Source organism: Camelus ferus, chromosome 1 (genome assembly GCF_009834535.1).
Source record: "Camelus ferus isolate YT-003-E chromosome 1, BCGSAC_Cfer_1.0, whole genome shotgun sequence".
Lineage (NCBI taxonomy): Eukaryota > Metazoa > Chordata > Mammalia > Artiodactyla > Camelidae > Camelus > Camelus ferus.
Window position 1 is genome coordinate 102,639,593 of NC_045696.1, and position 25,202 is coordinate 102,664,794.

At 36.8% G+C, this 25,202-nt stretch overlaps 1 protein-coding gene across 4 annotated transcripts in view; it reads right to left on the reverse strand.

Moving 5' to 3' along the window:
- U2SURP (U2 snRNP associated SURP domain containing) overlaps window positions 1-14,788 on the reverse strand; it is a 47,114-nt gene extending 32,326 nt beyond the window's left edge. For 3 of the 4 annotated variants that reach the window (XM_014564203.2, XM_032487035.1, XM_006190543.3), the window contains exons 1-6: window positions 14,673-14,788; window positions 6,233-6,277; window positions 4,762-4,893; window positions 2,772-2,870; window positions 843-957; window positions 277-410 (exon numbers count right to left, since the gene is read on the reverse strand). In XM_014564203.2, coding sequence (XP_014419689.1) covers window positions 277-410; window positions 843-957; window positions 2,772-2,870; window positions 4,762-4,893; window positions 6,233-6,277; window positions 14,673-14,717 — 570 coding nt within the window. In that variant the 5' untranslated portion in view covers window positions 14,718-14,788. The remainder of the gene's footprint in view (window positions 1-276; window positions 411-842; window positions 958-2,771; window positions 2,871-4,761; window positions 4,894-6,232; window positions 6,278-14,672) is intronic. The other variant, XM_014564204.2, reaches the window with a different exon arrangement.
- Window positions 14,789-25,202: the final 10,414 nt, after the last annotated feature.

The window sequence follows — 25,202 nt, forward strand, 5'->3', positions numbered from 1 at the left end:
ATTTCACATTTATACCTAAAATACAGTTAACTTTTTACTTGCAAAATGCTATGAGTAAGTAACAGCACATGTTCAGTGCTCAAAGAAGATAAAAAGAGTATCATCTATGTGTTCTAATTTATTATCTCTCATCTAGGAAGCATCAAAACTCAACATCTACTCCCAAAATAATTAAAAACAAGAAACCAAAGTCCTGCTTACAGTGGAAGTACTGAAAATATCATTGGCAGTGTTATCTCTGAACATTAAATGGACACTTCTTTAAGTATGACTTACAGGTTTTTTGGTTTCTATCACAAGAAGAGATGGTGGTCTTTCATTGGATGACTGATTTGGAGGATTTTTTTGATCGGCAAATCTTGAAGATGGCTTATAGATTTTACCTCTTTTTTCATCTGTTTCATGTTCTTCTGAAATTTAAAATATCAAGCTTCAAAACTTATTTAACATTATGTAATTTTACTATTTTTATTTAAAAATAAACAAAAATTAGTAAAATGCTTTTAGTACTAAGGTATATCACTAGTGACAAAATATGAAATTAAATTCAAATATTAGCACCCTACTCTCAAAAATGCTAATTGAATCATATGCCTTAAAATTTTTGCAGAGTTCTCTACCATCTTGAAACCTGAGAAGTACTAAATATTTTTAAAACTTAACTGGCTCCAATATCTCATTAATCCACATTGGGCCATTTATTTTATTAATATCACCACCAGAGGGTGCTGACAGAAAGGAAAATATGAAATTTACAAGCAATCAAACTTCTTTAATAAGTACCCGCAGTCATTCAAGTAAGACTTTTAGGTTTGCTCAAGGACTATAATATTCACACTCACCTTTAGCTGCATTAACAACACCTCCACGCACAAACGTTTTCACTTTATTACCATCACTTCCTTCAAAAGCAGCAAGAAATTCCTCATAAATCTCAGCAGCTGCCTTTTCATCCTCCTAAATACACATGAAAATATTAACGTCACTTGATATTACTGTACACAGGGTGAAACTCATCAAGTAGTAATGGAAACAAAACCTCTCCCTCCACTGAGGAAAGAAGGTTAGTAAGCAGTCTTAATAGACAATAATATCTAATCCTTAATAGATATTAGATACTAATTAACAGTAAAATTAAGAGGAGCTCTGCTACTCTACTGGTAATTTGTGGAACCAGAAAATGATCCACTAAGTAAACTTGCTTAGAGACAATTTAAGGGTCCAACTGTATGACAACTGACTATAGAAAATACATTATCCTATTCATGTTTATGATAGTACCAAGGCATGATCTAATTCAGTGAATATAAAGATCTCCTTCACAAACCACCGAAGACATGAGTATTAGAAGTTTGAAGAAGCAATATCTCTGGACAGTTGGCATTAAAGGAAAAAACCTCAGAAAAACCTTGACAATTAAAACTATTCTAAATGTCCCCAAAACATGTATGAAAAGAAAGGCCAACAGAATAGAATAGAAAATGTAGAAATAGATCCAACAGCATGTGGAAATTTAGTATTCAATAAAAGAGGCATCTCAAATCAGTGAAGAATAGACGGGCTTTTCAATGAATGTTGGGATAACCTGATGGCTATTTGGAAAAAAAAATGAACCAATTCCTCATATCATATAACAGGAGAAACTGCAAATAAATCAGATTTAATTTTAAAACATAAGTATTAGAAAAAACATGAGGAAATTCCTTTATAAGTTTGGAATGGAAAAACCTAAACTGACAAACCAGAAATCGTAAGACTGATAATAAATCTGACTGTACAACAAAAACTAGTTTCTGCGTGGGGGGAAAAAAAACAGAACAGAAGCAAAATAAAAAGGCAATCTATCTAACTGAGAAAAAACACTATACCCTGTGTCACAGACAACAGGAGTTTCAAAAACAGAGATAATCTACTAACTTAGGGAAATATTGGTTTAGCTATGAGCAGACAGTTCAGAGAAACACAAGAAGAGCTGTTCAACCTTACTTACAAGAGAAATGAAAATTTAAAACTACAATGAGGTACCAGTTTTCACCAAGCATATTGGTAAAGCCTTTTCAAAAAACACTCTGTTGGCAAGGCTATGGGGAAACAACCCCTTATACACTGCTTACAGGGATGCAAAATGGACCTTCCCATAAAGACCAATTTAACACTATCTAGCAGAACTATGTTTATGCATGTACCATTCAACCCAGTAATCTCACCTATAGGAATAGATCCAAAAGATACACATGGAATAAACCCATATGCATAATATTATCCATAACTGCACTATTGGAAAAGGCAAAAGAAAAAACACAAATGCCCTCATAGGATTTTAGTGAAAAAACTACTGAATATCTATACTGCTTAAAAAAAAAAAAACAAGGAATAGTAAAAGAATAAGCAGATACACTTGCAGTTATCTGAGATATAAAGTTAAACGAAAAAAGCAAGAGAGAAAAGTATACTGTATATAGCATGCCATTTATTGTTCATCTAAAAAAGAATAGGCACAACATATACTTATACACACTCGCTTATCCAAAAAGAATATACCAGAAAATGTTCAAAACTGCTACAGAGAAGAGATGAAATGGTGGACGGGACAGGAATAAAGCTGGACTCCTCTGAATATACTTTGCATTGTAGACAACTTTGGGGTGGGAGCTGAGAATACTTTGGAGGTTAAGAATCTTGTAAAAACATTTCGCCATCGTCCACACACTTAATGCCCCCTTAGACACATTTATTGACAAACATAACTAAAAAGACTTAAAAAGCATTACCTTCTTCTTTAATTCTTCTTGCTCCTTCTTACTTAAAGTTCGCTTAGCTGTACTCATTTTTCCAATACTGAATGCTTTAAGTTTGTTCTCCAGAAGAGGCTGTGAAAAGAAATAAAAAGCATACCTTCATATACAAATTCTTAATGCTATCTATAACACAATCAACTTAACTGTTAATAACCTCAGGGTTAATAACATACAAAAGGCTTTTTTTTTTAAGTAAAAATAAAACACAAAGAAAGACACCAAGGCTTTGAACTCATTCAAGCTACTTGCTGGCAGCAAGAATAAAAGCACTTGAGGAGGGAAAGTACAGACGTTTTGGGGCAAAAGAAGCAGTTACAGAAAACAGACATTCAAATAGGGAGAAGGAGACGTTTGTTTCCATGGTTCAATAGCAGATATCACTACCATCTAGAACCCCCATTTCAGGCACTACAAATTGCATCACTTCCTTTTATAATTCAGTAAATTACCTTATTCTTCATCAATAAAACTCATGTTTATGAACATAATGATTTCATTTTCATTGCTGGGGAAATATCAGTGTTTTAGGTTTCAGGCAAGTAAACAGTCATCACTTAATTTGAATATGAGAAAATAGTATTTTAATAAAGTCTTCATTAATGTAACTTAAAAGCAATTTCCTTCTGAAATATGGCTTAAATAAATTTCAAACCTTTAATTGCTTAATCAGTTATTAACTTGAATGTTAATTTTGATTCATAAACTTTTAAGAAAGTAATGTTTATTGAATACAACCTAAAATACTAATCAGCAATTGAAATCTAAAGGTTTCTCCCTCATTTGTCAAAATGAGAAGTTAACCAATTACAAAATTAGACTATTAATCCCCTGGTTATTAAAACAGGCTTGCCCTTGTGAGATACGGAATGGAAAATAAATATTGCTGCAAACTATTTTAAAGTTACATTAAAATCCCTTTGAAAAAATAAAGCAGTTCATAATTCAAAAGTCAAAATTGGGATTTAGAAACAGAGACAAAGTAAAAATTTTCCCAAAATAGAAAGGAAAATGTTTTGCCATCATTCAGTACCTTTTGTTTCAACTTCTAAAGTTTAAACAAATGGTAAAGTTACATATAAATTCAATGAAAAATATAATTTTACAAAACAGCTCAATTTTATATATATCCTAAGAGCTAAACTTAGACACCTAAGAGAGAAATGGTTAAGGAAATTATGGAATATTTACTCAAAAAATATTAATCATCCATTAAAAAGTCTGTTTACAGAATTTTTCCTAAAATTAAAAAAAATCAGAACTGAAGAATACTTTAAAATGCATTCCTGTAAAATGGACCTCAGCAAAGTAAAAATATATTTATGCTTACAAATATTAAACAAGAAAAATAAATTTATCGGTTTTCAAAGAAAAGTTATCAATTTTAATACTGGCTGGTAATGACTGTCTTCTTTATTTTATCTTCCAAATTTAATCATGACAAGAAAACATTTGAAATTGGGGGGGGGGGGGGACCAAAAAAAAAAAATCACAAGACTACTTTGCAGACACAAGCAGTAAAGATGCTCCTTGTCTGTAACCCTGGGCACTGCATTGACCAGAATGAACAGCACCCGCTCGTTTGCTTCCCAGGGTGGGACTACATCTTTGAAGTGTGTTTTAATCATCTGTGTATTTCCAGTGACCAGCATTTAGAACATGGTTCAGTAAATGATTGGTATAAGGGAAAAATTATAAATTTATTTGCCATTTAACATCAAAATACTCCTTGGTTTTTTTTTTAATCAAATTTTAAAACTTTAAATGAAATCTATCTTACATATGAGCTAAAAAACATTTCCTTAGATGAGTTTGAGTTTCTTGTTTACCCAAAAAGAACAATGAATGCTATTTTCAAATAGTACAAGATGAAACAGTAAGTACGAAACCAAAATATTCAACTACCAAATTCAATCCAGGACAGATCAAAATCATTAACTATCCTTTCTTTCTTTATTCATCTTACTTTTGAGAGATTCTGATGAGGAGAATCACAAAGGCTTTCACGGGCACTCTCATTCCTATAATTATGTTTTCTTGGGCTCTTAGGTCGCGTCCGACTTGGCATATCACTATCCGAGGGTCCAGACGCATCCATCTTCAGGAAAAGTAAAAACAAGTTTTTAAAATTTATATATGTAGCACTGAAATTAGAAACAACTCAAATGTTCAAATACTGACAAACTTCATTACACTGTATAAAAATATATCACCAATGATCCCTTAATCCCATCTCTTTCATACCACCACTGATTTCATCAGAAAAGTGCTTAAGCACAAGAAGTTTTCAATAATTTTAGCTTGCATTTGAAAGCTCAGATTTGATATTGGTAACAAATAGCTGTTTTCCTTGAAGTAACAGGTTCATTTCCTCAGTTTTCAAGAAAATATCTGCCAAACACCCAAGGCTATTAACCATAGTTTTCTGTCCATTGTACCTTCAAGTAAAAATGGTATTCCATGAAAAAAGGAGCCAGTTTTATTTCATTTAAATAATCCCATAAATAATTTTCCTCAGGACAAATATCACAGTCTGGCAAGCAGAAGTGTGTTATATGTACTTCCCATTTCATCACTCAGAACATTAAAAAGATCCATACACAAGGACAAGTTTTAATATTAGTAATTTTTACTGCTTCATCAAAAACATTCTTAAATGAAACTAGCGTATTTTTACCATGCCTGGTGGGGGAGAATAAAACGGCTACTAGCACATTTTGTGACACTGCCTTGATTTGTGCTAAGGTGTCAACAGTTTACCCACCAATTACTTCTGCACCTTTAGTGTAAATGCCAACATAATGGAGGCAAACAATGTCTTAGTAATGTTACAAAATACTTCTGAACTCAGATCCTCTGAAAGGTTCTCAGTGACCCCAGAGGTCTGAAGACCACACTGTGAGTGCTGCTGTAGTAACACATGTTAAGGAATGTTTATTGCAATATTATTCAAAATGTCAAAAAGCTTTAAACAAAATGTCTATGCCCATAAACAAAGAAATAGCTTAATAAATAACTGTACTTCCCCCATGGAACATTAAGATCCCACAGAAAGACTAGATTACAGTTATATCTATTGACCTGCAGGGATTTCCAACAGGTGTATTGTGCAGTGACTGTGCATAATGTAAACCCTTATTTTAAAAAATGTGTAAGTACACACTTAGTGTGCATGTACAAAACTTTTTAAGTACAATAAAAAAGGAAATATACATATTTGGTTTCTAACATGGTTTGAGGGGGCCAACTTATGTAAATAATAGAACACAAAAAAGGACACAGAACATCTAACAGAAAAAGGTGAAAGAAAACAGGCACAACCAATTCAATCACATTTATTTATCAAGTAAAATCAAAAGGGATATATCAAGCAGGGATATATACAAAGAGAAATTAAATTTTAAAGAAAAAAGACAAAGATTGTTTTTTATACTCACATGTGCATCTGAAGATCCAGACGAATGAACATCTGATGATCTGGTCTGCAAGTATTAAAAATAAAAGTCAACATTTAAATAATCAGAAAATGAATTACACTAACAAACAAGTGTTTCTCGTTACACAGACTTAATCTTTCCACACTGTAGCAATTTCTTCTCAGCTGGGATATATCTGAGGCATAGTTACCTTTTACACTATAGAGTGAAAACCTAACTATTTTTACAACAGAATTTTTGTTCCATAGCTCTTTCCAAGTCATAAGATACACTGTTTACTCCCATAACACTGATGGTCAAAACTTCTTGCTACACAACAAAGAAACCTCTTAAGAGTCAGATTCCAACAGCAAGAAAACCCATACCTAATCCCTTGATGTCTAGTAAAAGGTACAAATTCTATTGGGGAAAGAGTTTCAAGGAAAAGAAACTCTCACTATGAAATCTTAGAAAGGCCACCATTTGCAACTTGTTTTAGGGAAACACTTCTAACGTCAGCTTGCCACTATTACCAACTGCTGCATAAAAAAGAGTTCAGTCTTCACATAATGGCACTTTCCCATTAAGTCAAACGTTAAACTTCATCTTATTTTTTCTTAATTGGTCTACATTTCAGATTACATATGGCATATAATAATTCATTTGATTTTCCACTATGCATCTAAGGATGAAGAAGACAAGCTACAGGGCTATTAACTAATATCTGGTATCTTTCTGAAATTTTTAGTTGGAGGCCCAGAATTTAATTCTATCACTGAGTTGTTTTTATTTTTTAAGGTATTGGGTATTGATATTTCACTTATTCTACATACATTTAAGTATTTAAAAGTGAAATCAAGAATCTTGAGATCACAAATATCTCACCTGACCCTAGCTCAGTCCTAGATCTGAAATAAAGTGCACAAGATGATATACTAATTTTTAAGAGAAAACTGAAGATTTGTATGATGTAGAAAAGAGTAAATAAGATTCATATGGGTCCACACAGTACTGCTTTACCTATCTTGTTGAAACTTAAGGCTAAGAACAGCTGGTCAGATTTTCATACTGAATCAATTTATTCCTCTGAATTCCATTTTACTGGGCCCTGGGCAAATCAGCCCAAGACAACCAAACACCAAGGTATCTCCCATCTCCATTCTCTCTACTCATCTTTTTTCTGTTCCCCCAACTTTTATTGTGTCCCTCCTCATTAACTTTCTTCTCCCTGCTAACCTTTCTTAAAAGGCAAGATGGCATGGAAGAAATGTTTTGATATTTAAATTTAACCCTGTAAAACACACTTTGACTCACAGTTTGAAATACGCCCATTTGCAGACACTTAGAAATAAGAAAATCCAAGGGAATAAATAACTTCTCTAGAAAAGAAAAAATGTTCAGTCAAGAAACTGAATGAATTGACAAAAAAATTCAACTGCCTTCCAATAAACCTGCAAGGTAACAAGAACAACACCCTAATCATAATAGTAAAAAAAAAAAAAAAAAAACCATAAAACACCTAGAAACCAACTAAAAAATATATGAAACCTACACGAAGAAAATACAAACTTCATGAAAGAGTTGTTATTCAAGTCACCTTTCGGAAAGATTCACCACATTCCTAGAGGCGAAAACTCATTATTAAGACAAAGTCAACTATACGTAAAGCTATTTATATATTTAATACATTTTCATTCAAAAGCTCAAAAATCTCAAAGTGAAGTCTTTGCAAGGGGACAAGAGGGATTGCCAAAAATAATTCCAAAGTTCACCCAAAGCAGCTAAGAAAGTGCAAGCCTTTCTTTCTTTAATCTATGCCACCTCATCCAAATCATTTCTAGGATTTAAAAATAACAGCATGGCTGAGGAAGATGCATCAGCTGACTCCAATTAACCTAAGATGACACTGTTCATATTTACTGCAAACCAGACATTTTCCACTGATACGCAGCTAGAGCTACATAGCATTCAGAATGAAACTTTTTTTAGGCTTGAGAACGGCTAGAGAGATGCAAATAGTAGTTAATAAAGATTTCAAAGGAATAATCAACTTCTAAAGCAAATGGGTCCAGGTAAACAGTAAATGTAATGCTACTTCAGTAGCTGAACCTCTCCCTCTACTTAAACTGCAACTGTGCTGTATTATTTGCCTTGGGTTTGGGTTTTACGTTTTCACTGAGGAACTGCAAAGTAACGATGTTTAAAGATCTTCTGAATTCCACAGCACAAATCCTCATCCAAATGAAAAGACCCAAAGCAAAAAATGAAAAGGGTAAAACAAGGGAGGTTTGAGGCAATAAAGAAGCAGACACAAGAGAAATTTATCTCAGGAGAAAGCAGATACAGTACAAATGTAGGGAAGGACAGCAAGAGAATTTTTTAAATTAAAAATATCATTCTGATGGCTGCTGAGCAGATAAAGGTGAAGTCAACTAAATTATACCATAAAACTTTTTTTCTGGCTGCTCCTACTTTACTTCATTTGAAAAACCCCTACACCTACGTTTTCAAATTAGCAAACTACCCGCAGCAACATTTCTCCAACACCTCCATTCTGCCTAGTCAGATCTCCATTCCCACATCTCCCTCTTCACATCCTTTGAAGCATCAATTTACATCTCCAAAAGTTTAACAGTCACTCCCACAGGAAACATATCAACACCTTTATCATACTGAGATGACTCCTAATTCCTTACCTTGATGACTCTCCTGGGTTCCAATATGTTCTTAAACAACTTCCTGGGCATCTTCACCTGAATGTCTTCAAGCTCCTCAAATCTAATATACCCAAAATTCCTCCCAAACTGGTTTCTCCTGTTGACCTTCTTATTCCTGACACTGAATGGTAACTCTCAATCACTCATAATCTGTAAGTAGTAAAATGTTAAGAACACAGATTCTGGAATCAGATTTCCTGTTTTTAGCATTTACTGGCTTTGTAAGTTCCTTCATCTGTAAAGCTGAATCATACCTGCCTCACAGGATTGTTGTGCAGGACAAACACAGGTGAAGCACTAAGAACCGTGTTCGTTACCTAACAACTGCTCAATGAGGGTTAGCCAGCAGCATTCTAACAGGGTCAACATGGTGTCCTTTCCTTATCCCCATAATCAACTGCGTCAAATTCTGTTCATCCCACCTCTAATATAGCAGCTTTTCTACAGGGACCCTTCTTCTTTCTAAATTCACTATCGTGGTTCAGATCTTCCCTTTTTTCAACCATTTACTAGGCAACCACTTTCTGGTACTTCATCATGCATGAGAGATATAAAGCAAGACATTGCTCTTGCCCTTGGGAGCTAATAAAAAGAGAGAACAATGTGGCTATACCACAAAAGCACAGAGGGCAAGCAAATCTTAATGGGAGTGGAGATATGGTAGAAATGCTTAATAGGAGTGGGGAGACGGTAGAGTATCTGAGGTGAGATTTCTGAAGGAACCCTCAATATTTGTCAGCAGCACTGCAAAAATTTTCAGACTAGTCCTCCTCACTCTCAAATCCTTCCAAAACTATGTCCCCAGAATAGCTTTCCTAAACGACTTCTCTGCCTCTAATTTTCCACAGCTTTCGAAAACACAATTTAGCTCAAACTTACGTCTCCAACTCAGCAACTTTTATTCCCTATGCAAGTGCCCTATACACTGGCTAAACCAGACCATTTATCAATCCACTTCCCAGTGATTCATTTTCTTCACCTTACCCATCCATCTCTTTTCATACCCCTATATCTACCCTTCAAAACTCTGCTCATTGTTCTAGAGACTTAACCAAACTCCTCTATTCCTGAAGCCCTCCCACCATCACCCTCCATTCAACTGTCACTTCCTTCTCTAAACTTTAAGATGCTTCTGATAGCTCTGCCTTGTACTGTTATGTGTTGACTCTCTTCCTCTACTATATAGCATATTCCCGAAAACAGAATACTGTCTTATTTAATGTTTTCTTCTTCAGAATCAAGCACAAGATCTGGCAAGTGAAGGAGCCTCAATATACTTGTTGACTTAACCTGCTGGAACAAGTACCTACCCAACAAAATTACACTGCACACTATCAACATACTAAGCTGCTGTCCACTCACTAGCAAGTGGCAGTACCTGGCTGAACACTACTCTTCAAGACAAACCAAAGACTACTTCTCAAAAAAACTTCATAAAATCACTGAGACATGCATGATTTACTTTAATAAAGTTAAATAACCTAAAATTAAGTTAATTTATTAAGTTTATATTAATTTATAAAATATTATTTGTAACTATTAATAAAGTTAACAAACTTAAAATTACATCCAAAACACTACCAATATATGAAACGTTATAAGTATATTTTGAACGATCTGTAGTTAATCTAAACTGAGAAAGAGCCTAGTGAAAAAAAACTCAAGGAAGAGACATCTAACAGTATCAAAGAGCCTCAAATGCTACTGGCAAATGCACTTTGCTTTTTAAAAAATTATTTCAGCAAAATATCTAGCATGTGACCAATCTGCAAATAAGTGCTAAAGCTATTTAGTAATAGTATGAGGCAAATTATTTGTAATATTAATGTTTTTGAGTTTAATACCCTGTAGGAAGGTTTTTTTATTTTAAAAAATTATGCTCTTTATAAAAAGAGAGAGGCAGGAGTCTTCAACCTGCATACCAAATGAACTCTCCTCTCCTTTGCCAGCAAGGTAAAGAAGTAGCTTTTGTCAACTCACTTTCCAGGAAAAACAAAGAATCAGGAATTAAAAACTTGAAGGAAAAAACTGGACTTTTAGGAAACAATCAATTCAATCCAACAAGATGGGAATTTTTTAAAACCATATAAAGTCATATACAAGTACTAGTGCTGTAAATACTCAAATTTCTAAAAAACATCAATCAAGAAAACAAAAGTTTGTAATTCCTCTCTCCACACAAAAACACAGCCTTCCACCCAGAAAACTAACCACTTTATATTTTAAGGTAGTTGTCTTATGGTTACAACCATATCATAATGAAGATTCAGTTTAAACTAAAACTGGCAAACTACAAAGAGCCTAATTTTCAAGGTCTGTGTTTTGTTTGGAGTTTCCCATATTTAATTTTTACATATATTAAGGTACCACCAAAAAAAAGTACACAGGCAGTAATATACATCTAAGAATCACAAGCCTTGAATGGATCCTCGTTTTATTTATTTCATACAAGTGAAACACTTTTGTTAATCAGCAGTCAATTAAAACAGTTCCCACACCAATTTAGCACTAGGTGTCCAAGGAATCCAGCAGTTATTTTCTACTTTGCTTATGTACCTCTCTAACCCAATTTTTGACAATATGGCAAAAAAACAGCACTGTCAGAGTGAAGTATCAGGGCACACAATTCCATTATATTAGCAGTATTATCAACACTGGAAATGCAGAAGGAATGATAATGCCACATTTATCTTCATATCTTCATTTTGATGAGCAAAGAACTCTTAAAATCAAAATAAATTAATTTTTAGAAATTAAATTCTAAGGAAATATGTTTAACATTTTTCTAAGCAAACAATTATGGCTCTTTGTCTCTCCTCCCAAGATAATAAATACAAAATAGCACCAACATCCCTCTCATCCAAAACATTATTTCAGTCTGGTGATACAGGAATAAATGCACAGGAAATTTTTAGTTAATTCCTAAAACATTTACTGAATTTCTCCCACATTTCCCAGGCTTAAAAATGAAAAGTACAGCAAAATTACACAGCAAATAAAGGACAAGGGGGTCTCCCCTATAGGGAAAACTACACATAAAAGTTAAATCATTTGACTATACACACTTACAATGCAATTTTTAAAACTAAAAGAAACTGCAGAGGTTATCTAATCTCTTCATTTTATAATCAAGATCCATCAAATAATTTTGCCATTGTCAATAGCAAAAACCCTGTCTATTATACATTTAATTTTTAATTTCTTTTTATTGAGGTATAATTAACACACAACATTGTATTAGTTTCAGGTGTACAACATGATGCTTCAATATTTGTATACACTGCAAAATGATCACCACAGTAAGTCTAGTTAATAGGCATCAATTTTTTCCTGTGATGAGAACTTTAAAGATCTACTCTCTTAGCAGCTTTCAAACATGCAATACAGTGTTATTAACTAGTCTCCACGCGGTACATTACAACCCCTCGTACATTTTTAAATTAACATTTTCCTCAGTGTCTAGAAACATGATTAACAAGCATCCCCACCAGTATAAATGAGAACTTAACTACCAAAGAGTAAAAATGAACATTAAACTGAAGAATCTGTTCATTCCATCTGTATCACAGAACATGTCATTCATGTGCACTCCCCAGAGGAAGGGAAATCAACCAGAGATCAAAAGCTAGAAATTCCAAATACTACAGTATTAGCCAAAATGATCTTATACTCTCTCCAATAAATTCTGGACTTGCATTAGAAGTAAAAAGCAGCATAGAAAGTCATTATGAAAACTGATGACTTAGATTCTAAATCTCAAGATTAGAACTTATCCTGATATTTTGAAAAGTACTTTTCATTTCCTCTAAACAAAAGGGGAGAGGACAGGAATTAAGATTTTTTTACATACTTTATATTCACTCATTCAATCTTTGTATCAACCCTGTTAAGAAAAGGGACTATGTCCATGTTACGAACGAGGAAACTTGAAGCTTAAAAGCTTAAACAATCTGCTTTGATATCGCAAATACAAATAATTACCAAGTCAGGATTTGAATCCAAATCTCTTTGTTATCAAAATCCATAATCTCTCCAATATATCATGCACCCTCCATATTACTGGAGAAAACCACGTTACTATCATTTGAGTCCTGAGATATTTACATACATCGGTAGGAAATCTCTTAATAGCAACAACTGATGATAATTTAAAGAAAAAGAAACTGAAAAGATTTATCACTGGAAGATCCAACAATTTACTTGTAGGTAACAGCCAGAGACTCACAATCATGTGAAGTACTATTAGAGAAGAAAGCCTGAACATATACATTAAGATGTTTTCAATGTATCCAAAGCTTCAAATAGGAGATACTTTAAATATTACTTTGAGAAGAAACAAATATAGTGAAGCTTATGCATGAATTTTATGGATGTAGCTAGCTTTAGTAATAGTTTCCTAATGGTAAGGAGGACTGTTTTTGTCACTAGTCTACTGAGAAAATGGGCAGTGATGTACTCAACTATTTCCTTCCTCTCCAAGGGAAAATGTACTGGGGAAGGGAAGAAACAAGGAGTAAACGCAGGAAGTAAAGCAGCCAAGACTGGTCCTCTAACAGTTTCTACGTAACTAAAGGATTTCTGGTAAATCCATTACCAATTACGAACTAATCATAAGCATCGTTCACCAAATGGCATAAAGACTGATTTATTAGGAACTGCGAAAGCCAAGTATATAACAGGTTATGTTTCCCAGAACAAACTACACACGGGAGTAGTCCCATTACCGTAAACATAACTTCCTAACTGACTTAAAATCATACACACTCTATAAGATGTAACAGTCCTTAGAACCTTTAAGTATCACACAACTACTTGCATCAGCATCAAAAAGCTTAACAACTACTTCAGGCAGAACCTATTACTTTTAATATCGTGTTGGAGATGAGAAACTTGAAGCAAAAAACTATTAAATGACCCGTCCAAGATGGCAACTAGGACCTGATGATAACCACTACCTAACTAATGCTAAACTACTTCTACAGCTCAACAGTTTCGCAATACCCACACACGCTTTCCTGAAAACTCAAAAGCAATTTACTAATTTTAGGTGGCTTCCAAGTCTATGAAAGGTGTCCTTTCAGGAGTTGCAGAAGACCCCGAGTCCTCGAAAATGAGCCCTCCAAAGAAGTGCTCATTTTATACTTCCTCTTTTAAGTGAGGTAAGACCACGTGTAGACCGTAGCATTAACCTTGGCGATGCAACACCGCCCCTGTACTTCCCACCCCGGGTCCCTCCACTATTGGTCCTCCCCTCACAACTTGCGGCCCTAGAGATTATTTAGTCCCTGAAGGACGTGAGGGAAATTGAGGGAGGCCGGAAGCGTGTGAAATCCAAAACCAAAGAACTGAGGAAATAGAGGCAGACACATAAACACCGGGAAGCGATTCCCGCCTCTCCCAAGCTCTGTCCGCCGCCTCAGAGCTCAACAAGCTGAAATACAGAGGCGCGTTTTCACGGCTTCAGACCTCAATCGAAGTCCCTGATTTCACTCCAGTGCCAAGCGCGGGCCGAACTATTCACGCCACCGCCCCGGACTCGCCAGTCTCGAGCCGAATCTAGGCTAGGACTAAGGGAAGCCACCAGGCCTCTCAACCTGCGCACCACGGTGCGTCTGCGCCCCGGCCTACCGTCGCGACCAGAACGCGGACTCCCACCCCAATCTCCTCCCGCTGGTCTGAAGCGTCCGTAGTCCCCAGACGACAGTGACAGACTCACTGACTTACGAAGTCCTCTAAGATATTACCTTTGAACTGGCCTTCTGAGAGCCGCCTGGCGTTTTGTCCGCCATCTTGAGTTTTGCCCCTCCTTCGGCGGCGGCAGCAGCACGGGCGAGTCAAGCGCCGAAAGAGTGGATCTCAGTGGAGCCCGCCAGAGGCGCCTACAAGGCTGAATAGTCGACTGCCGACTTGGAGAATTCAAGGAGAGCCACCCACGTGGCTTCCGGTGTCGGTCTTTCCCCCGGCCCCGCCCTCTCTGCCGAATTTTTTGTGGGCGTTTCCTTAGCGGGTCGCGCTATTGGGCCTGGGAATTAGAGAATCTTGTCCTAGCTTCAGGACCGGTTGATATTTCAGTGTTTTCCCAGCGCCACCGCTTGATGTGAGCCAGTAGCTCTTGTTCGGCGGGGAGGGAAAATCTCCTTAGAGAAGAAATGCATGATCAGCTGGGGAGGAGCTCTTCGAGTCTAGAGCCGACCGTGGGCGGGGCGGGGGGGGGGGAGGCGTCCGGCGCTCCCTGGACAAAGACAGTGTTCGCGCCACCTCTGGTGCTCACACCCCAGTGGGAAAGGCAAACTTGCAGTCTGTTCAAGTTAACGCAGAGTAATGCCCAGAAAGCACAGGAGGGGAATATTTGACCCAATCTAAGAATCCAGCAGTGGAGTTAATCAGACTCAGTATAGGGCGTCTACAAAATGGGTACATGCAGAGAAGTTGAATGAGAGAAAAATCATAAATAGGTAGTATTTTATTTTATTTTTTATGCTCTTTTTACTTCCAGTCTATTATTCTTCTGGGTTTTTTTTTTTTATTTATTTATTTTATTTGGGGGGTAATTAGGTTTATTTATTTAATTATTTTTTAAATGGAGGTATTGGGAATCAACCCAGGACCTCATGCATGTTAAGCATGCGCTGTCACTGAACTATACCCTCCCCACAATAGACAGTATTTTAAATCTAGCATCCATGTAAGTTGTATGTCATTTAAGAATTGCATTTTACTGTTTAGTATTGTTTTCGTTTTTAATCACGTAAATGGAGGGGAGCACCAGAAAATTCTCTGCATTTAGGGTTTTTTGGGGTTTTTTTTTTTTTAATTCTTAATAGGATCTATATTCAAAGAAGGAAAGCTTGCTTGAGAAGGTCATTCCTGAGCCAAACCAGGCAAAGAAAATGGAAAGGGCATTCCAGGCAGAGTGAAGAGTTGAAATAGAAGCCTAGTGGCATGAATCAGTACAGCCCTCTGTGCAGTCACGTTGAGCAGTCACGTTTTATTAGATCAGATTTGGAAAGATGGATAGGAGAAAGTTCATAAGGGGCCTGAGGTAACCAGTGTAGATAGGAGTTAGAATTCTATTCCAAGGATGAAGAGCGGCCTTTAACAGTTAAGTAGGGTTATGGGGTGAACAGATTTTGAAGTTTTAAAAGATTTCTCTGATCACTGGGGGAAGGGAGGAAGAATTAGGGTTCATGACCTTCTCCCTAATTCATTTATTCAAAATATTTTTGAGCTGCATTTTGTGTTATAAAAGCCTGCCCAAAGTGTTGAGTGGCTTACAGAGACAAAAACACATTGTCTTCATTTGATTTAAAACTTAATGAGGAATAGGGAAGAGAAACAAGGGAACAACAAACTAACACTATGTAGAATTAAATTGATGCTTCAAGGAAGGACCAGTAGCAATGAAAGAAGAAATTAATTCTGAAGGTAGGGGTAGAGTAAAGAGATGGGGGAGGTTTCACAGAGAAGGAGGCATTTGCGCCAACTCTGAAGAAGTAGAATTTTGTCTGTTGCATGGTAAGGGGGGTGTGTAGTGGAAGGGAGGTTTTTGGAGGGGGTGGTGAGGGAAGACACATGGAAAGATTAACAGTCCCGTGTGTCAGGTGCTGAGGAATCAGCAGGTGAGGTAGGGCTCCTCTTCTGTGTGAAAGGATAAGGGTAGAAGAACAGACAGTGAACAAATAAGCAAAAAAGAAATGATCTGAAAGTAACAAGTGTTCTACGTAGAAATTACAATGGAATGATGCTTTGCCACTTCCAGTGCTATTGTATTTATTTTCAAGCCCAGATTTTTTTTCAGCTCTGGGCTTCTCCCCTCCCCCCCCCCACCCTCATCCTGGCCTTTAATTGAAGGCTAATCCATTTTTTTATTCTTATTGAAGATATCATTTCCTCCCCCACCGAGCCTGAGTTAGAGACTCTGCTTCTGTTTCCATAGAAATCTCTTTCCCACTCAAGGTGCTCATTATACTAGACCTTAATTGTCTGTTTACAATCTAGGATTAGAAAGTGAAATCATCAGCTGAGATGAAGGGAGAAGTGTGGGAGTGGCTGTGCCTAGTCACGTTCTGGCAATGCTGCAGGCTGATTTTGTTGCTATAAAGTGAGTGTGTGTGTGTGTGTGTGTGTATAAAGTGAGTATATATATATACGTGTGTGTGTGTGTATACACACATGATTTTCATTCAAATCCCTAAAGTCCTACTTCTCATAAAAATACTTTTTACTAAATGTTTACCCCTGAAGACTTAAAAATAAAGGAATATAGACTTCTTCCCTCCCTTCTTTCTCACACAGTTAAGCCCCAAAGGAAGTCAAACAAATGTGACCTGACTAGAAGTAATACATAGGCATTTATTTATTAAGGTCTAAGTACCCTCTTAAAAATACAATCACAATTAAGATTAGAGTTTTCCTTATTACATACAAGTCATGAAATCATGGCCCTATTACTCAAACCACAAATTAAGGAAGATGAGATAGCATGAATAAAAACACAAGTGTAATTTTACAGAACCTGAAATTTTTAATTAGATTCACAATTACCACGGCCACATTTACACATAAATAGTAAGAAAATCATACAATTTAGTGCAATTAGTGTTACTTTTTTATAATCACGTTAAAAACCATGCCACTCTTCTCTTCCTGACCTGATCTCTCATCCCACACCTGCCAACTGTTTTTAAGCGTAATCCCTGCAGCTCTGTTGGACAGAGATTACGATGAAGTGGCAGATACAGGCCACAGAGGAGATTTGATTGGCTCAGGCAGGGAGGATGCTTTTCCTTTGAAATTTGAGCTAGCATTTTTCAGTTGGGAGACTTTGCTTTTTTACACTCAGGATTTCCAATTTTTCTTGATAAATGAAGAAGTCTGGCTACAATCCAGTGGAGGCGAGCCACACCGAGCTGTTGGGAAGGAGGCCTTGGGTTCATCAGGGCTTCACCACACAGGGTGGACAGATGCCCCACACAGGCCTGCAGGCAGGCGTAGGAGTTTTCTATATCTCAGGTGTAATGTAAGTCTCAGCAGGGGTGATGATCAAAACATTTAATTACCAATTCCCCGGCAGCAACAAGAACTGACTTACCCACGAGGCAGCAAAGGCTCAGGGCCTGGGACCCATCTACTTTTAGGGGCCCTCCAAAATGTTTTAATGTATTTTTTAAAAAGAGGGAACAAAGGCGGAGTGAAGAGGCTGAAAGAAAAGCAGCATTTCACAATGTACACAATAAAAGAGCAAGACCTCGAAAACGATTGCCCCAGAGCTAACATCTGTGTTGTGCCTGCTCCTACTTGGTGGCACTTTCTTTCTAGAGAATTTTTAAGCAGCTTCTCCCTGCTCTTTAGGCTTCAGGACGTAGGCTGGTAGAAGGACAGTGCCATCCATTTGTTCCTTTGGCAGTTAATGACTTTCTAGCACATGCCAGGCTCCCGAAGAAAGAATATAAAAAGGGAGAAAGGGAGAGCCAAGTATCTGACTTAGCTTTTCTGCTAAGAGAGATCCTAGCTGTCATTGGGAATAGTCAGGTGGCAGCCTCCGGGGAGGGTGTGGTCTGTGTGGAAGGGAAGAGTCCTCCTGATTACCTTGATTGCCCTCCCCACCCCGCCCCCAACGCTAGCCTGACGAGTAAGATTTCAGTGGTAATAACAGCTTCTCCCTTTACTCTCCTCCCCCACCAAAAAACACCCACCCCAACTTATTGATGATATCTGGATTTCCTTTGACAATAGTAATTAGCAGTGGTATTGTTTAAAACTACAGTGCTTGTCCCTTTGATAACTATATAAATTTAAAAAGCTAAAGCTTAAACTTGTTAGAAACGATGAACAGTATGTATATTGTAAATTTTAAAAAATACGTGTAGTATATTGTATATATGTATTTACATGCAATATACTGTATATGTGCACTCATTGTATCAATTTGACCTAATAAAACCGAAAACTGAAAAAAGAAAACCTACCAACTGGAAAAAGAAGTTCAGACTTTTATATTGTCATGTGACAGGAATTCAGGTCTTTTTTTTCACCTTTACTCTCTACTTGGTTATAAGTTTTTCAGAGTATATCTTTCTTTACTGATATCCCTCTTCATTTAATGAACTTGTTTTCAAACATTTCAGATAACCAGTTACCTGTTGCTTAAGGGTAATATGTTGTAAAACAAGTTATCAAGCTGTCAATTTGGTGGTTCAATAAATTGTATTTTCCTAGTGGAAAAAAAACTACAATGCTAGGGAGGTAAGAGGTATATAAACAGGTTTTGGGGTTGGGCAGAGGGATAGCTCAGTGGTAGAGTGCATGCTTTGCATGCAGGAGGCCCTGGGTTCAGTCCCCAGTACCTCCAAAGAAAGGATGGGGAGGAATAAATCAGGGGTTGGGGATTAACAGATACACATTACTATGTATAAAACAGATAAACAAAAAGGACCTACTGTATAGTACAGGGAACTCTATTTAATTTCTTATAATCATCTATAATGGAAAAGAATCTGAAAAGAAAATATATGTATGTGTATATGTATAACTGAATCACTTCACTGTACACCTGAAACTAACATTATAAAAATACTACGCTTCAATAAAAAAAATTTTTTAAAGCATATAACCCAAGAATGGTCTGGCGACATGTTGAAGATAATAAAAATATCAGCTATGTTCCTGGGGAGATTACCCTTACCATGTAGCAACCAATTTATCAACGAGATAGTAAAACCTAGGATGGTCCAGGAAAGTCTTCCTTTCGAGGAACACGGCACGCCTTTCTTCTTTCAAGTTTTGTTCAGTTTCCTTCATGTTCACTTTGCACATCCCTTGTTACCCTAATTCTTAGGGTGTTTTTTTTTAATCTTTTCTGTTGTTACTGCAATAGAACGTTTTCCCATTTTTCATATGTGTGCTAAGTGACTTTATCTGTTGATTACTACACATGAATGATGTGCCCAACCACGTTGCCAAATTCTTTTATTTTTTGGTATAGTTTTTCAGTTTTTTCTCTTGGGCTTCCAGGTATACAACCATCTCATTTGCAAATAACTACAAGTTTACTTCATCTTGTCCCACTTTTTTTTTTCCTATCTTTTGTTTTTCTCTCGTGTAATAGCATTAGCCAGTATCTCCAGAGTAACTAAGTAAGAACGGTGCTAATGGATACCCCTGTCCCTTTGCCACATAAGTTAACACATCCACCGTTTCTGGGGATTCAGATGTGGATGTCATTGGAGGACTATTATTCAGCCTACCATAGGATCTAAAATTAACTCTCTGTGTCTGTATTTTGTCCCTGGCTGGCAGGCATAGCTTTGGTCCAACCAGAAAACTGACATGGGAATGGTCCTAATAAATACAGTCTTCTCGAAGCAACTGAGTTCTGAAATTGTTATTGCAGAATTAAATGGGTAGAAGGTGTGGTTCCAGGGAGATGGAATGAAACAAGTTCCTGTTATAAGAGGACTTACAGAGAATAAACGATCCAGATGTGTCACAACGTGTAATGAGTAAAGACTGAAATTTTAGTCTGATGTGTTTACTGCTGTATCTTCAGTGCCTGGAACAGGGTCAGTACCCTGCAGGCACTCAGTGAATATTTGTTAATGAGTGAAATCTACAGCAGAGGCTGTTTTTTGGGGGGCACACAGAAGATCGACGCTGAATAAGAGGAGTCAGGAAAGAGCTGGTGAAGATGCTGTAGAACCTGTAGGGGTATCTGTCCTGCTCTTAAGAGGTCACCTCTGGGACTAACTCCCAGGATTTACTAGAGACTCTCAGAGAGCAGGATGGAGACCTTGGTACAGTGTTGTCTCATTTTAAGAAAATGCAAATTTTGCTAATTTTAAACAGAAAAGTCTCCCTTCGTGTGCAAATTTTGAAATAATGCGAAGCTCCTCTCATCCCTAATTTAAAAAGTGTTTTTCAATAATTGTGTAATTTCTGCACAGACAGGCTCAAGGGACGGCAAACATCGTTTACTATTTAGCTACATGGTGGCGCTGCTGCAGCTGGTAAACAAAAACACCCACCATCCTTTGTAGGTGTCTGCTCAACACACCTGGAACATCTGTGAGTGGTTTTGGTTTTATGGTCAATTCAAAATGTTCCTAATATATCCTGTCACTGATCAGTTGTGCTAGCTCCAGTGCTGAAAATAATTTAGAAAGGAAAGTTAAATGCAATAAAACAATGGTATAATGTATTGTTCATTTAGAGAGAATCAGTCCACAAAAATATCAGAGATAAAATATTAGAGATGACACTAGAGATCATCTCTTTCCAGTCGGGCTTGCCCTGCTTCTGGAGGAGGGCAGCAGGACTGAATCCCTGCAGCTGTTACTGTACACACAGTAGGCAAGCAATAAACCTGTGTTGAATAAATAAGAAATGAACATGGAAGATGGCTTCCTTCTAGCTACCAGCCACAGAGCCACTCACCCTACACAGAGACTAATAAAAAGTTCCTGGAACCAAATTCCAAAATTGCAGCAGCGAGTTTCTGAATAGTCCAGCTCAGATTAGCTGTTCATTCTGGCCTAATCAGCTGTGCCCAGCCAATAGGGCCAATAGTACAAATGGCTCCCAGATGCTAACTGTAGGACGAATGAAGATTTCAGGGGAGGGGCAAGGGGAGGAGCCAAAGCTAACTCTAGAGTGTATGAATAATAGGTCTCAAATACATATGCAATTATTTTTCAAATGTGTGGAGATGCTGCTGGGATTGATAAGATACAATTTGTTTTATTGTGGTAAAATGACAAGTAACATAAAATTTGTCATTCTAACCACTTTAGGCATACAGTTTAGTGGCATTAAATTCATTCCCATGTTGTGCAAACTATCACCACCAGCCATCTCTAGAAGTTTTTCATCTTCACAAACTGAAACTGTATGCATTAAACACTAACTTCCCATCTTCCCTTTCCCAGCCCCAGGAAACCATCATTCTACCTTCTGTCTTGATAAATTGGACTACTCTATCATGTCATATAAATAAAATCATACAGTATTGGTCCTTTCATGACTGGCTTATTTCACTTAGCATAATGGCTTCAAGGTTCATCTGTGATGTAGCATGTGTCAGAATTTCCTTCCTTTTCAATGCTGAGTAATATTCCATTGTACATCTATACCACACTTTGTTTATCTGCTCATCCATCCATAAATATTTGGGTTGCTTCTGGGTTTGGGCTATTGTGAATAATGCTACTATGGACATCATCAAAGCATTCCTTTTTTTTTTTTTTACTTAAGTATAGTTGACTTACAATGTTGTGTTAGTTTTTTGGTGTACAGCATATCAAGTCAGTTATACATATATAGATTCTTTTTCATATTCTTTATCAGTGTAAGTTATTACAAGATATTAAATATAGTTCCCTGGGCTAAACTGTAAGATCCTGTTGTTTTTCTATATCAAAGCACTCTTGAATTCACAACAGCTCTCTGTCGTTATGCATGTTCTCAATCAATGGTCTTAAAAGTATACTCACAATCATATGAAGATCATCAGAAAAACTGGCACTATGGGTGCCCTTGTGCTTGACATTTTTTTGAATCTTAGAACAGGAGTATGTTCAGAGGAGAGGAATCAGGGCGGTAGTGCCTCTGGAAATCAATTCCTGGGAAGAAGGAATGATGCAAAATAAAGTCATCAGCCTGGAGAAAAGCATACAGAAGGAAGCTATGGGACCTCTTTACAAGGAAGAAAGACTTTTCCCCTGGGAGTCTATAAGGCAGATGAGGAAGTGTTGGGTGGGGACACAGAACAACAGACTTCTGATTTCAACTCAATGTGCAAAATAATTTTTAATCTCTAGAACTGTTTAACAGTGGAACAAATCTACCTTAATGAAATAAATGTATGCATATATACAATATATTTCTTTCAACAGTGTCCACTGTACTTCCCACCAGGGAAGGAAACTTAAGATTCTGGCTATCAGGGGTGAGGGAAAACTTACTTTTTACTGTAGAAACTTTGATCCCTTTCTGTCTATTGTTTATTCAACAAATGAACAAAGAGACAGATAACAACATTTTTAATATCCTCCAATAAACAATAATTCCAAAGGCTCATTTCTAAAATTCTCATATGAATTTTTTTTTCTGTACTACATACATTAACAACTTACTCACAAAGAAGCTTTTTCATACTTTCTTTAACTTAGGCACATATCATATCACTTCACATAAAAAAGGAGACTCTTTCCTTTCACCTCTTTGGGAGAACAGGAAAATGCCTTCGTTTCAGTCCCTCTGTCTGCCCCTTGTGGCCTGATCACCTTGTACTCCAGACACACCCAGGGTCCCAGCTCCACCACTGAGACCTATTTTCATCTTTGTCTCTTAACTCACACCTCCTCCCAACTTGGAATAATATCCCCCCACAGCCCCTCCCCTGGCTCGTTCCCGTGCAGAATACCCAACTCCAGACTCTTCCTCTTCCCACTCCTGCCCCAACCCCCACTCATGCCTATACCTCCTAATCCAGCAATTCTGTTCCTGGATATGCATGCCAGAGAAGTGGGTCTCTTGCTTCTTCGGGCTATCCCTGTAGTTTACACTGAGTCTCAGATAAGTCTTCACCCACTGTCACGTCATTTTTTCTGTCTTCCCTACTAGACAGGGAGCTCCTTGGAGATGAGAGGGGATGGGATAGAAGGCAGGCATATGAAAACTGTGGTACTACATGCCCTGTTCACTCCCCTACTCCCAGTGCCTACTCAGAGCAGGAGCAGTGGATATGGTTAGCCCATACAGAGGTCACATTCTTGACTTAAAATTCACAAGAGATATTTGAGGAGTTACATCAACTTAGGAAGCACTTTAGTTGCAATGGATGGGAGTCTCATCACTTGTGCGGCTTAAACTACAAGGAAATTTTATTATTTCACTCATCAAGAAGTTCAGAGGTAAGACTGTCCCAGGATTTGTTAATTTAGTGGCTCAGTCTCATCAAGGACCCAGGTTCTTTCCACCTCTCTGCTTTGCCATCTTCAGTGGGTCAGCCTGCTCCTCGGCTAATTTCCCTCACAGTCACAAAATGGCTGCTACAGCTCCAAACATCACACCAGAGGAAGAAGTGTTCCTTTCTTTCTGAAAGTTTGTATGCCTTTTTTTTTTTAAAGACTAAGAAAAAAACTTCCTAAAAGCCACCCGAGCAGGCTTCCTCTTCTTGTCTTATTTGCCAGAAATAGGTCAATGCCCATTCCTAAACCAACTGATGGCAAGGTGGGTAGGATGACCATGACTAGCCAAATAGACTAAGACACCTGCTATGTTTATGTTTCTCATTGCTTTCTGTTTTTCACTTTAGAACCTAGAATTTTCACTCAGATTTTTGTAGTGAGTTTTTTTGTTTGTTTGATTGGTTGGTTTTGTTTTTTGATGGAGATCGTGGGGATTGAACCCACAATCCTGTGCATGCTAAGCATGTACTCTACCACTGAGCTATACCCTTCACCCCACTCAGATTTTTTAAAACACAGAATTTCTTGACTTTTAAGAAAATGAGAATAGCCTTTAATGGAAAAGAATATGAAAACGAACAAAAAAAAAGAAAAGAAAAGAAAATGAAGAGCTGTAAGTTTGAAAGTGTTTTCTTTAACCACTAGAGGGCACACTACATTGGCTGTTTTGCTTTTATTCTAATTCTGTGTAATTCAATTTTTTATTTTTATTTTTGTGTGAAATTTTAAATGTTTATTTCAAGAGAATGTCAAAGAATAAGAAGAAGAATGAGTTTTTCAATGTCAATAGTTTTTAAAACTTTCATTAAACTAGCAGTAAATGATTAAGCATGAAGAAAGGGCCAAAATAAAAGGAAAAGAAAATCCTCAAAACCTAAAAATTGGTAAATCCAGGTACTATACTTGACAATCAAATAAATAAACGCAGACACTTTTCTCTTCAGTTCCTAAGTGGTAAGAAGGTAAATCTAACTCTCTAGGAAGCAAAAAAAAAAAAAAAAGAAAGAAAGAAAAGAAAAGAAAAGAAAAGAAAAAGGAGAGAGAGTTGCAGCACCAGGAAAGAGTTATACTGTGAAGTGTAGGCAAAAGAATATAAAAATGAATATGTGTATGTTCGTGTATAACTGAAGCATGGTGCTGAAACAACATTGTAAACTGACTATACCTCAATTAAAAAAATTTTTTAAGTACAAAATAGTAAGTCTCCCTTCTCCCTACGATACAGTTCCCCTTTTTAGAAGCCACCATTGTTACTAATTTTTTATATATCTTTCAAACAAACCTACAATTTATAAACATGTAACTGGA